The sequence below is a fragment of the Sardina pilchardus genome, chromosome 13 (assembly GCF_963854185.1).
Source record: "Sardina pilchardus chromosome 13, fSarPil1.1, whole genome shotgun sequence".
NCBI lineage: Eukaryota > Metazoa > Chordata > Actinopteri > Clupeiformes > Clupeidae > Sardina > Sardina pilchardus.
Genome location: NC_085006.1, coordinates 20,620,420 through 20,640,983, shown reverse-complemented (window position 1 = coordinate 20,640,983; position 20,564 = coordinate 20,620,420). Strand labels below are relative to the sequence as shown.

Genomic DNA, 20,564 nt, shown 5'->3' with positions numbered 1-20,564 from the left:
AGGCAGAGAGTAAGGCACACCAAAACACTATCGAATGAGGTGCTGACCCCTGGTGATGGACTCTAAAGTAAAAGTGTGTGACATTCTGTTATCCCTCCCTCCCACCTGCTGATGTGACTGGTGGGGGATGAAGTGTGAGTGTGTGTGTGACATCATGTCTTAAGGCTCACTGCTAGCCGGTCAGTCACCTCCCCCTTGTCCATTGTGAAGAGTGTGTGGTGTATGGTGTAAGGGATGTTTGTGTATTGATATGTTTTCTTAGTCTGTGTGTTATTTTCTGGATTTGTGATTATTAACTCTCTGTGTGTGTGTGTGTGTGTTGTGTGTGTGTGTGTGTGTGTGTGTAGGTTTGAGGAAGTCCAATAAGAAACGCAGCGAGTCTCCCCCAGCAGAGCTCCCCAGCTATCGGCGGAGCACACGTCAGAAGACCACGGGCTCCTGCGCCAGCACCAGGTACGTACACACACACACACGCGCACGCGCACACACACTTACAGATCACATATATTCACTGTTAACAGGCAGTGACTTGGGGACACTGAATCAAAGCTCACTGTAATCATGAGCTCTTATCTCAGCGCTGGGAAATCGCAGTGTCGTGGCAAAACGCAGAATTTAGCGAGGTATTTGAATGAGTCTGGAGGGGAATAGAACACATGCAATATAAGTGTATGGAAGCCAAATGCTGTCTAATGTGTCCTTACCATATGTCTCTCTCTAAACTGAGTCGCACACAGATGCAAACCGACAGACTGTCACATCTGACACCCTCCTTCCTGTGTCTCTATCGCACAAGCTGATTGAGGCCCTTCCTCTTTAAATGTCAGCTCACCTCAATACTGCTGATTTTCACCGTTCCCATGTCTCAATACGGCCTGATGAGTAGCCTTGCTTCTGTGTTAGTGCTGAGGAGTAAGAAGTGTAGACTGTGCACCGGTAACAAAATGGCGTCTTGTAAAATGTTTAATGGAACATGTAATTTCCAATGCCAGTTTACCAGTAAGCAAATGTGTCAGTGTTGTTTGCTCACACACTTTCTCAACATCAAGCCAAAAAAAAATAAAAAATCACCCCTCAAGGGTTTGAGGGGTTTGCTTCACACACGAGCTGGCTTTTACCGCAGTCAGGCCTGAGTGGAAGGCGTCAGAGGAAGCCTGATTTGATCTGTGAAGTGAATGTATACTGAACTGTCACAATTCTTGTCAGCATTTAACATTTTAATATGACACATGTACCAGTTCACTCACACTGAGTATGTATGTGGTATGTCCATTTGTTTATTTATTTATTTATTTATTTGTTTTATTTGTTTATTTATTTATTATCCTTGGGCTGGGTGTTTTAGTAGTTGAACCTCTGGCTTCACATGTGGGACTGGAATAGAAGCCGAGCATAACAGTTTTCATTTGAAGGTCTGCGTTGGGTGGAAGTAGTAGAGCAGGCAGTGTTGTGTGCTTGCTATACACTGACTATATCCTGCTCGGTGGTGACTTAGATTTGTTTCCTGTTCTGTTTCTCTCACACTTTTTTGGGCTCGAAAGTTTTGTTGTTTTGCCGGTCACCTTTCAAATTAATGTAATTGTTGAACAAAAACCCCCAAAAAACATGTAATTACAAAGCATGTAATTATCTCTTTCTGATTTTGTAATTGCTGTCTCTCGCTCTCTCTCTCTCTCTCTCTCTCTCTCTCTCTCTCTCTCTCTCTCTCTTCTCTCTCTCTCTCTCTCTCTCTCTCTCTCTCTCTCTCTCTCTCTCTACCCCTTCAGTCGGCGGGGCTCAGGCCTGGGCAAGCGCGGGGCAGCTGAAGCTCGTCGACAGGAGAAAATGGCCGACTCCGACAACAACCAGGATGGAGCCAACTCCTCCACCGCGCGCACCGATGAGGCACCACAGGGGGCTTCAGGTACCTGCCCTGCCCTGCCGCACCTCCGCAAAAGCCCGGCGCCAAAGAGCTTAACCCCCTTATCCGCCACGGGCAAATAGGAGTCTCTCCCCTCCCCCACACACACCATACACACACACACACACACACAAGGCCTCCACCTGTTTACCTTCCTAGACGTTACAGATCAGCTGAATACTACTTCCTCCTTAAGAGAGAATGCAAAATGTGTGGTCTTCTCTCCTTGTTTTTGTTCCTGAATCTGAATAACCTCTCTTTTCTGCTTCCCCCTCTTTATCTCTTTCTTCCTTTCTCTCCCTCTCCTTCCCTCCCTCCCTCTCTCTATCTGTCTCTCTCTCTCTAGCCTCGAGCTCCGTAGCTGGAGCTGTAGGCATGACCACATCCGGCGAGAGTGAGTCGGATGACTCTGAAATGGGCCGGCTGCAAGGTAAGCCTTTTCACAGCAGCCACACTGAAACTTATCCCCAGTCTCCTGAACTGCCCGGCATTAGGTCACTCTGCCCAATAGTAATTAGAGGTCTCAGCCCACATGCTTTCATCAGGCCGTATTTATAGTGCATTGGGCCTGGACAGTACTATGGGAGTATAAGTTAATAGGGGCTGATGGTGCAGTGCAGTGCAGTGCAGTGCAGTGCGGGCTTTATGTGAAAGCAGTGGGATGTGCTCCTTTTGATGTTTTCAGCCTGCGATCTGAGGTTGATGTGGCTCATAAATGTTTGTGGCAAAACGCAATGCTTGCTTGCCCCCGGTTTGTGACCTTCCTGGACTGTTTTTTTTTTAATCTTTTTTTTTTTTTAAGTTTCCTTACAGAGTTGAGAGTGCTAATCAGGGTTACGCTAGACAAGGTCAAATATGCACAGGGGAGGCCAGAGTATGAGCACACCTCCAGGGAGGCCAGAGTATGAGCAAATACTACTTTTGATTTTCAACGTTTTGTCATGACACTGTCACGACAGTTCATTTTCAGATGTTATCTGATATTTCAGCATAGGGAAATAGTTAAAGTCAATTGTGCCTCACAGGCAGCTTACTCCAGGCACATAATTGCAGCATTCTGTTTGTGCAGTGTATGCTGCGACAAACAATTAGCTTCTTCTGCGATCGATGCAACTGGCTACACCAGATGCGGTGCATACATTCATACAGATTAGACAAGTCTTCTAAAATGTTTTTTTTTTGTTATTTTTACAGTCTGTGAACGGATGCTTCAATTGCGCACCGAATGTATCCTCACTGTTAGTGTAGTAGTAGTAGGAGATGCATGCAAGGAAAGTACTCATGTATGGGGTTGGTTATGACTTATGGTTATCTTGGTAAACCAGTGGTGTGGCCAGGAACCACATGTACCGGTAATGTTACGTGCGTGCGTGCGTGTGTGTGTGAGAAAGAGAGAGTAAAGGAAGAGAATCACCACAACAAATGCAGCTAAACCAAAATACAGTAAATTACACTCATCTCTTGAGTATGCACCCCCCCCCCCCCCCCCCCCCCCCCCCCCCCCGAAGAAAACATGTGAATTGCCCCAGAACCCTGAGAGACCCTGTGCTCTGTCTTGCGTGACTGTATCCACTCTGGACGCATTGTCTCCAGATGGGGCATATTTTTTACCCCTGCTCCCCTGGTCATTTCTCAACCCCTCTCGTGACCTTGAGTTTTAATTGGCTGATGGGTCAGCTATATATCCTGCCGCTCCACAACTGGCCGACCGTCAGCAAAAACCATTTAAACTTGATTACTTGCGTCAGCCTCTTGCAAAAGGCCAATACTTGTACCATTAGTCCCCAAGCTTATCAATATACACCATCATACTTCCAGCAATAGCAGCGGAATTGAATTGGGGCTGAATCTCCTCATCTGGAGGTATGGCCGTTATGTTGTGGCACTGTAGTGTGTAGAGGTGTGTGTGACAATGGTATTAATTTCATGGTGCTGTGAGTGTGTGTTGGGGGACAAATGATGAGCTTATACTGTGTGTGCGTGTGTGTTCATGGGGCTGTTACACAGCAGTGTGTCAGTGGCCAGTAGTGTTATTGCATAGTAGTGTGCACATATTTGGTGTGACCTTGTTTGTGTGTGTGAGATATTGGTGTGTGCGTACATGTGTGTGTAATTGTGTAAACTGTGTGAATGATGATGGTGCTGTTGCCCTACAGTATGTTGTGTGTGTGTGTGTGTGTGTGTGTGTGTGTGTGTGTGTGTGTGTGTGCGCGCGTGCGTGCGTGTGCACGTGTGTGTGTGTGTTGTATTGTGGTTGTACGGTGCTGTTGTATTGTGTTTTGACTGGCTGTGTTGGTGTTGGTGTTGCAGCCCTGCTGGAGGCTAGAGGTCTCCCCCCGCACCTGTTTGGACCACTGGGGCCGCGCATGTCTCAGCTCTTCCACAGGACCATAGGCAGCGGGGCCAGTAAGTATCTGCCGAGTCTGACGTCACAGTGAGCCGGTTATCATTGCCGTTGTTCTCGGTCACATGTGTGTTTTCACTATGGGTGTGTATTGATCTGTTTGTGTGTTTCTTTGTGACTGAGTGTAAAGCGTTTTCATGTCCGAGCTTGCGCTTGTTTTTCTGACCGTACACACACACACACACACACACACACACACACACACACACACACACACACACACACACACACACACACACACACACACACACACACTCACACACTGCTCTCCTCCCTCGCCCTCTGTCACTCGTTCTGTGGCTCCTTTTTCCTCATTGCGTCTTCACATTCCTCCATTTTTATCTCTCCTGTTCTCTCACCTTTTGTCCCTCTACCTTTCCACCCCCTCTCTTCCCCTCCCCCCTCCCCCTTGCATTTCCCTCCTTTGTCTCTATTCCTCTTTCTTTAAATGGAAGTCGGTTTATTGGCATGACTTATGATACAATTTTTACCAAAGAGCTATAAAATGGTTGTAATGTAACAACACATTAACTTGTTCACTCTCACTCTCTGTCTCTTTTTTTCTTCTCTCTCTCTCTCTCTCTCTCTCTCTCTCTCTCTCTCTCTCCCTCTCTCCCCCTCTCTCCCTCTCCCTCTCTCCCCCTCTCTCCCTCAGGCTCTAAAGCCCAACAGCTGTTGCAGGGGCTGCAGGCCACAGGTGACGAGTCCCAGCAGCTCCAGGCTGCCATCGAGATGTGTCAGCTCCTGGTCATGGGTAACGAGGAGACGCTGGGAGGCTTCCCCGTCAAGACCGTCGTGCCCGCCCTGGTCAGTACCCTCCTCCTCCTCCTCCTCCTCCTCCTCCTCCTCATCTGCTGTGCCAGCTAGCAGTGGTCCCCCCTCTCTCCCTCTCTCTCCCTCCGACTTGCTGTCTGTCCCTCTCTCTGACTCTCCTTCACACACACTCACTCTCTCTCTCTTCCCCCTCCTGTGTTTTGTCTCTCTCTCTCTCTCTCTGTCCTTCTCTCTCTTCCTTCCTACCCTCTCTCCTTCACGCTTGCTGTGTCTCTTGTTCTCTCAAATGGGGTTGGATGCGCTCCCAGTCTGCGCTCTAATGGCAGCCAATCTAGTTCTGTGTTAATTTGGGTCGCTTAAATGTGTCAGGGTCTGGCTGCTGAAGGAGACTGTAAGCTTGTGGTAGGTTGCCTCGCTGTCTTGCCCCCGAACGAAGACAGCCACTCTCTCCCTAAGGAGATGCTCCAGCTTTCTCTTAATGGAGCCTGTCATCCCCACAGTTGTTAGCACGGTTTAGGAGGTGGAGGCGATTAGCCTTTAGCTAACTGCTCTAGGACTCACCTCAAGCAGACCAACATGTCCCATGTTAAACTAACGCTGTAATTATATCAAGCAGGAAGACAATCAGTATGACACTCTGATTCAATGTAGTCCCTTGTCCCTTATGCCCAAGTAAAGACTAAATGTATTAGGACTCACTGGGTGGAATACTGAGTATCGGCAGTACTTCGTATCGGCAGGTCATTCCGACTTTCTTCAAGAGACATTAGTGTATGCCACTGATGACCACTGTTTTTCTTTGTGTGTTAAACTGCTGACGTGTGCCCTTTGCCCTTTAACCTTTAACCTGCTTGCTCAGTGTCTTGCTCTCCCCAGTAATGCTCATCATGTGTGTGTCCTTCACTCCCTCCACAGATCCAGCTGTTACAGATGGAGCACAACTTCGATATTGTGAGTACCAGCAGTGTGTAGTTTGTACACAGTAGGTTGTATGTCTTTGTATGTAATCTTTGTACATTTGTGCAGCTACTGCTGCATTTGAGGGTGTTTAAAATCTGATTAACCACCATGATGTGTAATAGTGCTTCAGTATTGATATTGTTATTGTCTCTAAAGAGAGGCTGACCGTGTGAGAATAAATGTATGACCTGTGTGTGTGTGTGTGTGTGTGTGCACAGATGAATCACGCGTCCCGTGCCCTCACCTACATGATGGAGGCTCTGCCACGCTCCTCAGCTGTGGTGGTGGACGCCATCCCCGTGTTCCTGGAGAAAGTACGTCCTCCGCCACACACAATCACTCACCCCAGACTTGTTCTCACTGACACACCCTCACTGCAGCATATTGAAACACCTTTGGTGTCTGTTATTATCAATTCATTAATGCGTGCTTACATAATGAGTGGAACAGGAGACATATCTGTCTACTTTTAAAGACTTGGTGAAGTGTGTGTGTGTGTGTGTGTGTGTGTGTGTGTGTGTGTGTGTGTGTGTGTGTGTGTGTGTGTGTGTGTGTGTGTGTGTGTGTGTGTGTGTGTGTGTGTGTGTGTGTGTGTGTGTGTGTGTGTGTGTGTGTGTGTGTGTGTGTGTGTGTGTGTGTGTGTGGTCACTTACTCAACCTGTCTCCTGTCTGCAGCTTCAGGTGATCCAGTTCATTGATGTGGCTGAGCAGGCTCTGACTGCACTGGAGATGTTGTCAAGGCGACACAGCAAAGCAATCCTCCAGGCTGTAAGTGGTCGTCTGATCAGATCCTGTAATGATTTAATCAACTTAAGAGCCTCGGCTCTCTCTCTGTCCCACTGACCCTTGACCCCTCTGTGTGTGTGTGTGTCAAGATTTTGTGGTTAATTCATTACTTGAGGTAATTTATTACATGGATTAACAGCAGTGACTTATGTAAATGTGTCCTCTTAAATTAATTTCGTTCTTTATCTCTCTCTTTCTTTCTTTACCTCTCTCTCTTTTTCTCTATCTTCCCATCTCTCTCTCCATTACACTATCTTTGTGCATGTAGGGTGGTTTGGCAGACTGTCTGCTGTATCTGGAGTTCTTCAGTATAAATGCCCAGCGGAATGCTCTGGCCATAGCGGCTAACTGCTGCCAGAGCATCACACCGGACGAGTTCCACTTCGTGGCCGACTCGCTGCCCCTGCTCACGCAGAGACTCACACACCAGGTAACACACACACATGCACACACGCACACATACATATGCTCATTCGCTTGTCTTTTGTGCTAAACATTACAACACACACACACACACACACACACACACACAAGTGATGTGCAAAACATGTTAACTCATGTACACTGAAGACCACCAGAAATGGTCAATTTCTGCTCAATTTACATACTCATACATATGATACAAGCGTAAACACAAAGTGGCACTGTAATACAAGCATACACACACAGCTTTACCGCTCAGATTTGTTTTAGACATGTACACACACTGAGGTGCATACTGTATAGTCAGTCCCCTGAAGTGATCATAACTCTCCTCTCTCCTCTTCCTCAGGATAAGAAATCCGTAGAAAGCACTTGTCTTTGTTTTGCCCGGCTCGTGGACAACTTTCAGCATGAGGAGGTAAGGGCAGTATCATGGATCTGTTTGTTAGCTCGGTTGTGATTTGGGTAATTGTTTGTCTTGTTTTGTTGTAGTGGTTGATTGATTGATGGAACCATTAATCAAGAAAGTGCATGTAAAGTTGCAAACCAAGTAACACACCCAAAATGCCTTTTATTTAAAACACACACATTGGAGAATCAAAAAGAGGAAGAGACCGGAGCAGCACTGAAGTTTATGAGACTTTTTTTTTTTTTTTAATGCAACACACATTGAAGAATGTTTGCTATACATAGAACCTGACCTTTGACCCCCGACCCCCCTCTCTTTTCAGAACCTGCTGCAGCAGGTAGCGTCCCGTGACCTGCTGACCAACGTGCAGCAGCTGCTGGTGCTGACGCCGCCGGTGCTGAGCTCGGGCATGTTCATCATGGTGGTGCGCATGTTCTCCCTCATGTGCTCCAACTGCCCCAGCCTCGCCGTGCAGCTCATGAAGCAGAGTGAGTCTGGCACACACACACACACACACACACACACACATATGTATATGTATGTACACACACACTCACAGAGCCCCAGCTGTGTTGCTGCTGATGAATTAGAATGAGTCTTCTATACTATTACTAACGCACACGCACATGCACACACGCACATGAGTTTTAAAATGTGAAACTTCTAAAAAAAAAATAAAATAAAAAAAATGATTTAACTGATAGAATATTAGGCTGGTTATAGCAGCATTCTTACATTACAGATAAAAACAAAATGGGATAGCGTTAATAACGTTTTCAATTGCAGGGTATTGCAATACTTTTCTAGTGTCAGTGCATCGCTGCTCAGTCATGTTCCATCATGGTGGTATGCACATGGTGTGTGCAGCAACTCTCATTGTTCTCACTGCCTTTCACTGTTGAGCTCATGAAGCAGAGTGAATGTGTACTCATAGGCCAGACACACACACACACACACACACACACACACACACACACACACACACACACACACACACACACACACACACACACATAAACACACACATAAACACACACAGTGAAAGAGAGAGGGAGGTGCTGAGCTTGGCATATTCATCATGTTGGTGTGCATGTTCCTCCTTATGATGTAACTGCCACCTCTCAGTGCAGCCTTCAAAGCATTAATGAGTCTCTCGGTCTCACACACACACACACACACACACACACACACACACACACACACACACACACACACACACACACACCCCTCATCATCACCTCTTACTCATCTTCTCACAAGCACCCACACACATCCTCGCACTCCCCTCTGCGCTCTCCTTCACTCACATACGTGCCTGTGGACCCTCTCACCGAGTGCTTAATGATCCACTACTCAAGGCCTCTCTGTGTGACCCGGGATTATCAGTAACATGTTTATGTATGTCTGTCCTGTGTGTAGATAAGCATCAATAACACGTGTGTGTGTGTGTTTGTGTAGATATCGCGGAGACCCTACGCTTCCTGCTTTGCGGAGCATCCAACGGGACGTGTCTGGAGCAGCAGATCGACCTGGTGCCCAGGAGCCCTCAGGAGCTCTACGAGCTCACCTCACTCATATGGTACTTCCTGCCCCTGCCACACTCACTTCCTGTTTCCTTCCTCACAGCACTGTCGAGTGACACAGAACCACCTTTACAATGTCGGGGTGTGTAGACTTGACCTTGTTAGAAACTAGGCTTTTGCTGGCTTAAGATGTGATTAATGACATCTTTTGTAAATGGTACACAGAGCTATTCCCTCACCAGATAGGAACCCTTCTTTGTTAGCTACTAAGATGAGTAGCACTGGTTTGAGATGGCCTTGCTTATCCCCAATGTTTAATACCTGGCGGAGACTTGGTCTTTCCTGGCTGTAGGTTAGCCGAGAATCTACTAGCATTGTTCTCAGAAGATATTTAATGTTTTTTATAAATGTTTCGTACGAGTTTGGACAATAGCGTTTTACCTGCTTCGAAAAATGTGAGTGAGGCCTATTTGATTGAAAGAAAATAAGTATGAAACAGTAGAAGTCCATAAACACTATCCTGTGGTACATCGCAGCCAGTTCAGGCTTTTTCAAACTAAAACCCTAAAGGTTGATATCCGCACCTTTTCTGTCGAGGCAAACACGACACATGCTAATGTGATGGGCATTAGAATTTCGCTGCTGACCTCTCGTGTCCTTGTGTGGGCAGTGAGCTGATGCCATGCCTGCCCAGAGAGGGCATCTTTGCCGTGGACGCCATGCTGAAGAAGGGCAGCGCCCAGACCACAGAGGGGGCCATCTGGCAGTGGAGGGACGACCGGGGCCTCTGGCACCCCTACAACCGCATCGACAGCCGCATCATAGAGGTACAGGATACACACACCATACACTCTCTCACACACACACACACACACACACACACACACACACACACACACACACACACACACCACCGTATTCTAAACCAGATGGGGCCTGTCTGTTTAATACTTTTGGATAGTTTTAGCTCATATGTGCTAATTGTATTTCCTTCCCACCATCAACCTCTTTCGCCCTTCTGTCTTTTTTTTCCCCACGCTCATTCATTCTTCTGTCTGTCCTTACACTGCACGTTTTCTCTCTCTCTTTCTCTTTCTCTTTCTCTCTCGCTCTCTCTTTTTCTGTATCTCTTTCTTTCTTTCTCTTGCTCTCTCCCTCTCTCTCCCTCTCTCCCTTCCTCTCAATCGCTTGCTCTCTCTCCCCTCCCTTCCCTTCCAATCTCTCCCCTCCCTTCTCTTTCGATCTCTCTCTCTCTCTCTCTCTCTGTCTCCGTCACCCTCTCCCTCCCTCCCTCCCTCCCTCCCACTCTGGCCTCTATTCAGACGGCTCATCAGAATGGTGAGGATGAGATCAGCCTGACCACGCTGGGTCGTGTTTACACCATCGACTTCAACTCTATGCAGCAGATCAACGAGGACACAGGCACTGCCCGGGGCATCCAGAGGAAGCCTAACCCGCTGGCCAACCCCAACTCTGGTAAGGGCACGCTCACGCTTGGCAGTTCATCAATAGTTGAGCGGTTCAAGCAACGGCAACAGACCCGGCATTTTCAGACACTTCTCACACACACCCACACTCACACTTGGTTGCATTGATCTTCAGGTAGGCACTTGCAGCTCTAGCTTAAAGCAATGCAGGCTGGAATTCATACATTGCATTTTTCGCATTGTGTGAATCTCAGGCTGCGTCACATACCACAAGCAGCAGTAACAGTAACAGTAGCAATAACAGACACCATTTCCAGAAACCTGCCGATCAGGTATGTGTTAGCTGGCTGGTAGGAATGGACATGGGAACATCCATTAATGCCTAGCACAGAAGAAGCTGAGCTTGACTTGATCATGTATTTTGAAGTTGCATTAACCCTCAGCTTAGAAAGCAGTGAGCTTCACAAGGTTAAAGCGTAACTCTCACCAAAACGGCAACAAGACGAGCTTAAAAGTGGCGCTTCCGATGTAATTGAGCATGCTAACTGATAACATGCTAACCTTTCCCCTGTGCTCAGTCACATTGCCCACGGTGTGGGTTGTAGGAGACATGTTGACTTGACTAAGACCGGTTTTCTCCCCCTTTTGTCTCCGCCATTCCGCTCGCCCCCTGCAGGCAGTCACCAGGAGGTGCGCCGTGAGGACGCGCGCGCCCAGCTGATGAAGGAGGACCCCGAGCTGGCCAAGTGCTTCATCAAGACGCTGTTCGGCGTGCTCTACGAGGTGTACAGCTCATCGGCCGGCCCCGCCGTCAGACACAAGTGCCTTAGAGCCATCCTCCGCATCATCTACTTCGCCGACGCCGACCTGCTGAGGGACGTGCTGCGCAACCACGCCGTGTCCAGGTGAGCGTCGCCACGACAACGGGACTACAGGCAGTGATACACAAGGGAGGGAGGGCGGGGACGGAAGAGAGGAGCAGGACTAGTGTGTTTGGATGAGTCTAGTGTTTGTGTTGGGAAAAGTGAACATGACCTCTTTTTTTCTTTTAAGGGGCGTAATAGTATTGTTAGTAGTCAATAGTAGTCTGTTATCGATGGTTCTGACTCAGATGAAGGCTCATGTCTCATGTAAGGACCATGTCAATTGTTGAGCCTTCCAAAAGAAGGAAATTGTACTACTAGGTAGACCTAAAAGCACAACTACATTCTAAATGGAAGTGCAAGAAACTGCCAGTAAGCCACTGATAATTATTTGTCGCCATTATTCAGTTAGGACAGTGAAGAGTGACGGGTATCGAGTGGGAGAAGGAGTTACTAACGGATGATTAAAGTTCGTTGAATGGGAAAAAAGGAGAGAAAGGGACGCTACTCTGGGTCAAAATATTTTGTTCCGGGTGCTCTTCAAAAATGGGCCTAAGATACCTTTATGAAAAAACAGAAAAATTGAGAAACTCCTATTCAGTAGAAAGCCTTTAATCAAAAAAATGGCTACATGCCATGTCTTTGAATGGAATTGAATTTAAGGAGAAAGGTTGGGATCGGGAAATGACCACTGGTCATATTGTAGCCCGCGTCTCTGTGGGCACTTACAGTAGAGCCTCATGTGGCGCAGGCTTACACCATAGCGCCCCTTCAGCCATTGAGAATTAAGTCACAGTTGAGAGGAACAGAAAGGTCTCATAATTTTGTAAAGCATGGTTTGTAAATCAACTATTCCAAAGCAAGACTGATGGTCCCTATGAAGAAGGTTCGTGAGGAATTGAAATTGGCTGAAAAGAAAGCTGGCAGGTGGAAATAAGCAATTGAGGGGATTTTCCGATGTTGACTTGGATATGGGAATGACATGCTATGTGTGTGTGTGTGCCTTTGTGTGCAGTCACATCGCCTCGATGCTGTCGAGTCAGGACCTGAAGATTGTAGTGGGCTCCCTGCAGATGGCAGAGATCCTCATGCAGAAACTTCCAGATGTCTTCAGTGTCTACTTCAGAAGAGAAGGTAAAGAGCCGCTTACGTATTCACGCTTTCATTCTCCCTGTGTTTGTGTTTGTGTGTGTGTTTCAGCAAGGATGGACAAACACACACACACACACACACACACACACACACACACACACACACACACACACACACACACACACAAACAATGCAGGTTATTTGTTAATGCAAGGCTGTTTAGATGTACATAGAGAAAACAGATGGCAGATCTAATAAAAGAGGATGCATTCAAACCAGTTAGTCATTGGATTTTATTGTGGACTTAGGCATTTCAAATGAATCTCAGAATCCAAGTGGTTCTGGTAAAGTGCTCTCATCTCCCACAATGCCACTGGGAAAGATTGCTGTTGGCACAGAAAGGCAGTCCAAGTACGAGAGATATCCTCTCTGCGTATCTTTTCATTCATCAAATCATATCTCTTCTTTCTCTCTCTCTCTCCTCTCTCTCGTTCTCTCTCTCTCTCCTTTCTCGCTCTTTCTCTCGCCCGCTCGCTCTCTCTCTCAGGAGTGATGCACCAGGTGAAGAACCTGGCTGAGTCAGAGGCGTTTCTTAGCAACCCCCCCAGGGCCTGCTCCAGCACCCCTCCCAGCCTGTGCACCACCACCATCACCACGACGACCAGCAGCGCCAGCAGCAATGCACAGCCGCCCGCCGATCTGGGCTCCCCCAGCTTCCAGCACAGCATGGACGACTCGCTGGACCTCAGCCCACAGGGGTACGAACACACACACACACACACACACACACACACACACACACACACACACACACACACACACACACACACACGTGCACCGAAGCTCGTAGACACAGACACAGACATGCACTAGTTTAAGATGAACCCAGTGTGGACATTAGACATTAAAGGGACACTTCACCGTGTTTCCGTATTTCCGTATTTCACCGTGTTTCCGTAATCCGTATTTCTCCTATCTCAAGGCAAACTGAGGGAATGATGCACGACCATTCAAAAACATGACTGTTTTTTCTAGATACAAAGATACAAAGCTTAATGCTAATCGGTGAAGTGTCCCTTTAATTCCCATTAGTGATGATGCACATGTAGTGCTTCAGTACATACCTATGCTTTTGTTTACCAATAAATGTGACTTTGGTTCTGTTGCATTACAGAGGTTTTCTCTGTGTTCTTGGCATCCATTCTTTATTTAACTGCCTGGCCTCACACTCGCAGGCCTTTATATTTATTGAGTGTGGATAGCTCAGACTGTATGTTCTCTCATCATGTCGCTGTTGTTCCCTCTGGTAGGCGCTTGAGTGACGTGCTGAAGAGGAAGCGACTCCCCAAGCGAGGCCCCAGGAGGCCCAAGTACTCTCCCCCCAGAGACGACGACAAAGTTGACAATCAGGGTAAGGACACCTCTCCTTCCCTGTACACTGAATCCGCTATCTATCCATTCTCAACCACAGTCCTCATGTATAGAACAAGTTAAATGTACTCATGGTCGACATGATTTGGCTGTTCAGGAGACGTAAGTGTTTTTCACTGAACCGGTTTGATTTTGTTTCCTAGACAATATTAAGTGAGATTAAAACAGATTTCAGATCTTCAGATTTCTTTTTTCAAATTTCCTCTGAAGAAATCAGTCCTGTAGTCTAGGACCAGGCTTCATCCATGTTAGGGGAACCCATCGTTAACTTCTATTCCGTCCTCTCCTCCATCCATCCCTCCCTCTCTTCCTCTCTCCTCTGTAGCCAAGAGTCCGACCACCACTCAGTCACCCAAGTCGTCCTTCCTGGCCAACCTGAATCCCAAGACATGGGGCAAGTTGGGCGTCCAGACCAACAACTCCAGCTCTGAGCCCTCTCGCACAGCAGGGGTCAGTGGCTTGGCCCGACCCCCTGCCAAGGACTCGGTCTCCAACAACAGGTGGGTCACCACATCAGAGAGGTTTGTCTAGGGTTTTATTTATGGAGACATTTGACTGAGTGTGACATTTGTAGTAGGAAATAACATGGCACCGAATTGTACGTTTTGCCCGAGGAAGACTCCGCAGGGTCTAAACGTTGCAGCACACGGCACATGTATGGGAGTTTTTTTAGCAGAGTGTGGACATTTTGTTCCTTGACTGAGTTCTAGTTCCATTTGCCTTGCACGTCACCGTTGGGGGTATGCGCACTACTACAACTACTCTTATCAAATTATATGTCGTCATATAAATATAGGCATGGAATAGCAGTATAAGGCTAATTGTGTGGTAGCCCTTACATTGATTTTGTGCCCAGATTGGGTACCCTGGAAATCTAGAGTTCTTGCGAAAGCACAATTTGAATTTGCTCAGTGAGAGTCACTCTGGCAATCAGTAATGATGCTCATTACCCATGTCCTTGGAGCCGTCCTGCCCCAATCACATCGCTGTATCTGATATAAGTGGGTCAGAGGTAAACAGATGACAACAGCGCTGCAATGTCGAAGTCCAGAATCTGTCTGTAAACATTGGTCATAGTGTTATCCCATTGCGTGCAGTGGTATTTTCAAATGCATGCTTGGTGCCATCCCTCAAGTTGGGCCATTTTCATTAGTAATAGCCAGACCCTAAATCTTTTGTAGATTTGGGTCTGGATATCCAGGCTACCCACATGGTGCATTTCGTCGTTGTGACTCACATTTCGTCTAACTGGTTAATGTTCATCAAAAGTATGTCCAGCACATGTTTAAGCTGTATATCTACATGACACAGTTGCTGCTAAAGTTCTGTTGTTGTATTTATCCACACCTACAGTAAGCGTGTCTCTGTATGTTACGTAGGGATAAGATTAAGGCCTGGATCAAGGAGCAGGCCTGCAAGTTTGTGGAGCGCTACTTTAACTCTGAGAACGTGGACAGCACTAACCCTGCCCTGAATGTACTACAGAGACTCTGCACTGCCACTGAGCAGCTTAGCCTTCAGGTATGTACACACACACACACACACACACACACGTGCGCACGCGCACACTCATGCTCATGGTCTCTCACACACAAACACACACAGGCACACGGATGCATGCGTACAGGCATACTCATAGACTCACACACGTGCACACATGCACACTGCAGCAATTATCTCACCCGAAGCAAATTTGTGTGTACACACTGCTCACTGAAAAGTCAATACATTTATGGCCTCACAGCACACACTGGGAAAATGCCTGTTTCCGTTTGCACAGAACACTTCAGTTCCATACCCAGTGTAGCCCCCATAGACAAACATTGAACAAACATTAGACTGTATGCAGGCAAGGCAATATTGTGTTAGGATGATGTTACTTTTATCCTTTTTTTTGTGTATGTGTGCATTGTAGCACTTTGAGATCATTGATTTGATATAAAGTGAACTATAAATAGAATTTTGTATTATTATTAACCCATGAGATCAGTTGATTTGAATCCTTAAAAAGCTTTTGAATCATAACTGTACGTTCATAGGTGCGCAACCTTCCTTTTGTCCCTCAGACATCACACTGTGCTGCGGTAAAGAACTTGCCATGTTTTATGTATAAGGCGAAGCTTGGCATGCAAGATTATACACCCGAACATGACCTAGCACATTGCGTAGCTTAAACATGACACAGCAGATAGTGTGACACAGACACGACACGGCACTCCACGAGCCACACATGAGACAGACTCGGGAGCGTGGATGATTTCACTGGGTGAAGGTCAGTCATGGGGGATTACAGCACACCATGCCAAGGTGCAGGTGGCAGTGTCACAGGGGGTGTTGTGTAGTACTTCACCTCATTGGTTCCTGTTTATGTAACCGTCAGTGAAGTTGCCGTTTGTCAGGGAAGAGCAGACACTCCTACCACCCAGAAGTGTGCCATTGCAGGAAGTAAATTGACCCAAATTATTCAATTGGATTTTGAAGTGTTTTCCTCAGTAAATTAGAAATAACTGTAATATGAAGTAGGAATGCCTTTTTTGTTCATTTTCATCATGGGTACTCCTTCAGCTAACCCAATTTGTCTAAAACTACCGAAAAGGGTCATATTCTTGTCCGCGACAACAATGCTACATATTATAGGGTTTTCACAGTGATAGTTTTCTCGGGGTATTATTGGGTTGGCAACGTGCTGTATGCGTTGAGATGCAAAAGCATAGGTTTGTTTTTGTGGGCTGTTTCAAGTTCTGAGTGGTGTGTGTGTGTGGCGTGTGTGTGCTCGGCAGGTGGATGAAGGTGTAGAGTGCCTCGTGGAGATCTCCGGCATCGTGTCGGAGTCGGACGTGTCGTCGTTTGAGATCCAGCACAGCGGCCTGGTCAAGCAGATGCTGCTCTACCTGACCACCTGCGGAGACCGCAACGCCGTCAATCGCGACCAGCGCATCAAGAGGTTCCTGCACATCTTCTGCGGATGCCCGGTGAGGACAAGAACACACACACACACACACACACTCACACACACACACACACACACACACACACACACACACACACACACACACACACCCCTACGTACTAATAAATCACATATAATCAACACAGCCATGTGAATGCATACATTCATACATTAGCACCATTAACACCTCTGAATGCATCATCACATATGGTATGTTAACATGCGTTTGCATATGGACACATTGGATTCCCACCCACTCATGCCCAGCTAGACATCACAATTATTCTGTTGACTTGTACTTGCTCGTCCAACACTGCGTGCTGTGATAACGGACTTGTTAATGTTGGGAATGGTGACGTGCATACATACATGCATATGTTGACACCCATCCAAATGCATGTGTGAATTATCCTGCTGTCACACGTACAGATTTGCATTTGTATTGCAGGCTGTCGTTGTAATTCCGACCCAAAAGCGGGCTCCGTCATTGGTGCTCTGGCTGGTTGATGATGACCTGATCCGGGTTTCCCCGATTTGTTAAGAAGCTCTTAAGTGCTAAGAACCTCGCTAAGAAAGTGCTAAGAGGAGCGTTGTAGAACGTTCTAAGAGCGCTCCTAATAAGTTCTTAGCACTTAAGAGCTTCTTAACGAATCTGGGAAACCCAGTCCTGATTGGTTGATTTGTCTCCCCTGTGTTGTGCGTAATGGCCTGATTGGTTGACCTGTGTCCCCTGTGTTGTGCTGGTGCTGTTGCAGATGCCAGGGCAGGAGTCTGTGGCCCGTTTGGACCCAGCGGAGAACCTGCCTCTCTTGGCACTGGTGCACAAGATGAACAACTGCCTCAGCCAGATGGAGCAGTTCCCCGTCAAGGTGCACGACTTCCCCTCCGGAAACGGCAACGGCAGCAGGTTTGTCAGCTCCCACACTCCTGTCTGTCTCTGTTTCTCTCTCTCTCTGTCTCTGTCTCTCTCTCTCTCTCTCTCTCTCTCTCTCTCTCTCTCTCTCTCTCTCTCTCTCTCTCTCTCTCTCTCTCTCTGTCTATTTATCTCCATCTCTCTCTCCTCTCTTCCGCCTCCTCTCTCGCTCTCTCTCTCTCTCTATCTATCTCTCTCTCTCTCTCTTCCGCCTCCTCTCTCTGTCTCTGTTCATCTCCTGTCTGCCCTGGGCGCTCTGGTGTAGGGTTTGCTCCCCCAGCTGTCCATAGCTGTCTGCGCGGCTCGTCTTTCTCTCTTTTTCCTTCTGTTTCACTTGCTCATCACTTTCCTAGATATCGTCTCGTCTCTGCCTTCATTTATTATACTGACCTGCATGCTCTCCCTTCTCTCTCTCTGTCTCCACACCTCTTTCTAAAACGGATAGTTCCGGTCCTTGATTGTGATTGGCTGAATCGCGTTCGATGCCGTTGTAAATATCACGATAAACTCACACCTTGACCGCATTTCGTTCTATAGTAATGCGCTACCACAAAACTAGCACAAAAGTTAAGAGTGGCTGCGTCTTGTTGTTGCATGGCAACCATTCATATGGAGGGAATATATTTCTTGGCGGAGGAAAGATTATCTATGAATACATCATTACATTGTCGTTGCTGTGCCTTCGCTTCATGAAATTTTGCTAGATCGATGTAGTAACCGTTTTAGAAAAGCAATAAGCCACTCGAGTCCGTGGGTTATACTGTATAATCGAACTTCCCTTAGCTGTTTGATTATACAGTATAACCCATGGCCTCTCTGGGCTTATTGCTTAATTAGGTCCTGACTCTACTCATACCCCCCCCCCATCTCTCTCTCTCTCTTACTCTCTCTCTCTTTTGCATGCTCTTTGTCTTTTTCTTGCTCTTTCTCTCTTTGTCTCTGTCTCCATATTAAGTCCTAAATCTCACACTCCCTCTTTCTCTTTGTCTCCCTCTCTCCCATGTTTTCCCCACATCTACGCCAGTCTGCCCAGTGTCTGCTCTCATCACCTATTTGTCTGTCTTGTTCCTTTAAACTCAAGCTAATTTCATCCCCTTCTTCCTCTCTCTGCCCATCTCTGTGTCTGTGTGTGTGAGTGACGGTGCTTATTTTCTCATCTTGAATGAGCTGTTTATATCTTCCCTTCGTCTCACTCATTCCCTCTTTGTTTTTTCCCTTTCCCATTTGGCTCCGTTACCGAGCGTAGCAGCCAGGAATATATCTGTGTCATGACCCCCCCCCCCAGTTTGTTAAAATGGGTGCGAGTGTGTGAGTGTGTTTGCAACAGAGTGCGTGGGCTGCCAAAATAGTGCCAGCGCTGGGTAGCTCCATTGTGTGCCTGCCAGTACCAGCTGATGCTTCGGAGTGCCTCAATATGCCAGTGTTTTGACTGACGTGTTTGTGTGTGTCTGTCCGTCTACAGAGGTTCCCAGGCGCTGAAGTTTTTCAACACGCACCAGCTCAAGTGCCAGCTGCAGAGGCACCCGGACTGTACCAATGTCAAGCAGTGGAAGGGGGGCCCGGTCAAGATCGACCCCCTGGCGTTGGTGCAGGCCATTGAGAGATATCTCGTGGTCAGAGGTGGGTACACGCAGCCATCAACCCTAAAGCAATCTGGATGAACTTGAGCGTCGTCCACTAACTTGTGTTTGTCTGCACAGGATACGGACGAATCAGGGAGGAGGACGAAGACAGTGACGACGATGGATCGGACGATGAAATCGACGAATCACTGGTGAGCTGAGGAGATTTTCTGCCATTTTTGTTGTTATGAGTGACCGCTATTTATGTGGCTCTTGTGCTCTGGTAAGATAAGTAGTCCAAATCCGCAAGCTCTCGTAGCCAGCACAGGTAAACCACGCTCTATCACCTGCTAAAATATCCATGTGCACACTCTTACAAGATGTTCAAAAAAAATTTGGTGTGTGCACATCCCACCATCTGGCAGGTGCAGGACAAATTATGTAATGGAGGACAAGACAAAATGTAATGTCCGCAACTCTGCTTTAAGCTCCCATAATGAATGTTTAAAAGGATAGGCAACGTTCTGACCCCGGGTCGAAACATTGCCTATCCTTTTTAACCATTAAACTTATAAATTTTTAAAAAACCTGGAAATTTTATGGAATTTGAAAATGCCAATTTCCAGGCCTGGAAAGGTTTTGGAAAACAAAAAGCACCCCAAAAGTTTTGGAAAAGTCATGGAAATTTGCTTCATCCAATTCAACTCAGAAACATATCTCATTTGGGCAGGTCATATCATGTCTCACACTTGCGTCACAACCGATTGGCAAATTTTTACTTTTTGAGAGCATTCCTTCTAGGTAACCATCCCGTTATCTCACGCGTCATATCTATTATTAATGTAGCACTAGTTGATGTGAGGTTTTGAGAAATAGAAGGTCATGGAAATTTGTGAATAAATCATGGAAAAGTCATGGAAATGTGTATGAACCCTGCATCGCTGCGGACATTAAATTTTTTGACACATACGCGATACAGCTGTAGATGTCCTGACGAGTGAAATGTAGCGTCACGTGATGTTGGGTTTGACCCGAGCTCAAACGGCGCCCTTGACGAGTGAAATGTAGCGCTAACGTGATGTTGGGTTTGACCCGAGCTCAAACGGCGCCCTTGACGAGTGAAATGTAGCGCTAACGTGATGTTGGG

General features: G+C 47.0%; 1 protein-coding gene across 8 annotated transcripts in view; it reads left to right on the top strand.

Moving 5' to 3' along the window:
- The window catches only part of trip12 (thyroid hormone receptor interactor 12), a 59,894-nt gene that overhangs the window by 27,946 nt on the left and 11,384 nt on the right, over window positions 1–20,564 (top strand). For 7 of the 8 annotated variants that reach the window (XM_062552508.1, XM_062552509.1, XM_062552510.1 and 4 more), the window contains 24 exons: window positions 348–453; window positions 1,767–1,903; window positions 2,247–2,330; window positions 4,211–4,306; window positions 4,960–5,111; window positions 5,994–6,029; window positions 6,257–6,352; window positions 6,714–6,806; window positions 7,093–7,254; window positions 7,597–7,665; window positions 7,979–8,144; window positions 9,115–9,235; window positions 9,850–10,006; window positions 10,502–10,655; window positions 11,283–11,511; window positions 12,485–12,603; window positions 13,109–13,319; window positions 13,872–13,972; window positions 14,318–14,492; window positions 15,372–15,513; window positions 16,773–16,964; window positions 17,698–17,849; window positions 19,318–19,475; window positions 19,556–19,629. In XM_062552508.1, the coding sequence (XP_062408492.1) occupies window positions 348–453; window positions 1,767–1,903; window positions 2,247–2,330; window positions 4,211–4,306; window positions 4,960–5,111; window positions 5,994–6,029; window positions 6,257–6,352; window positions 6,714–6,806; window positions 7,093–7,254; window positions 7,597–7,665; window positions 7,979–8,144; window positions 9,115–9,235; window positions 9,850–10,006; window positions 10,502–10,655; window positions 11,283–11,511; window positions 12,485–12,603; window positions 13,109–13,319; window positions 13,872–13,972; window positions 14,318–14,492; window positions 15,372–15,513; window positions 16,773–16,964; window positions 17,698–17,849; window positions 19,318–19,475; window positions 19,556–19,629 (3,182 nt within the window). The remainder of the gene's footprint in view (window positions 1–347; window positions 454–1,766; window positions 1,904–2,246; window positions 2,331–4,210; window positions 4,307–4,959; window positions 5,112–5,993; window positions 6,030–6,256; window positions 6,353–6,713; window positions 6,807–7,092; window positions 7,255–7,596; window positions 7,666–7,978; window positions 8,145–9,114; window positions 9,236–9,849; window positions 10,007–10,501; window positions 10,656–11,282; window positions 11,512–12,484; window positions 12,604–13,108; window positions 13,320–13,871; window positions 13,973–14,317; window positions 14,493–15,371; window positions 15,514–16,772; window positions 16,965–17,697; window positions 17,850–19,317; window positions 19,476–19,555; window positions 19,630–20,564) is intronic. The other variant, XM_062552511.1, reaches the window with a different exon arrangement.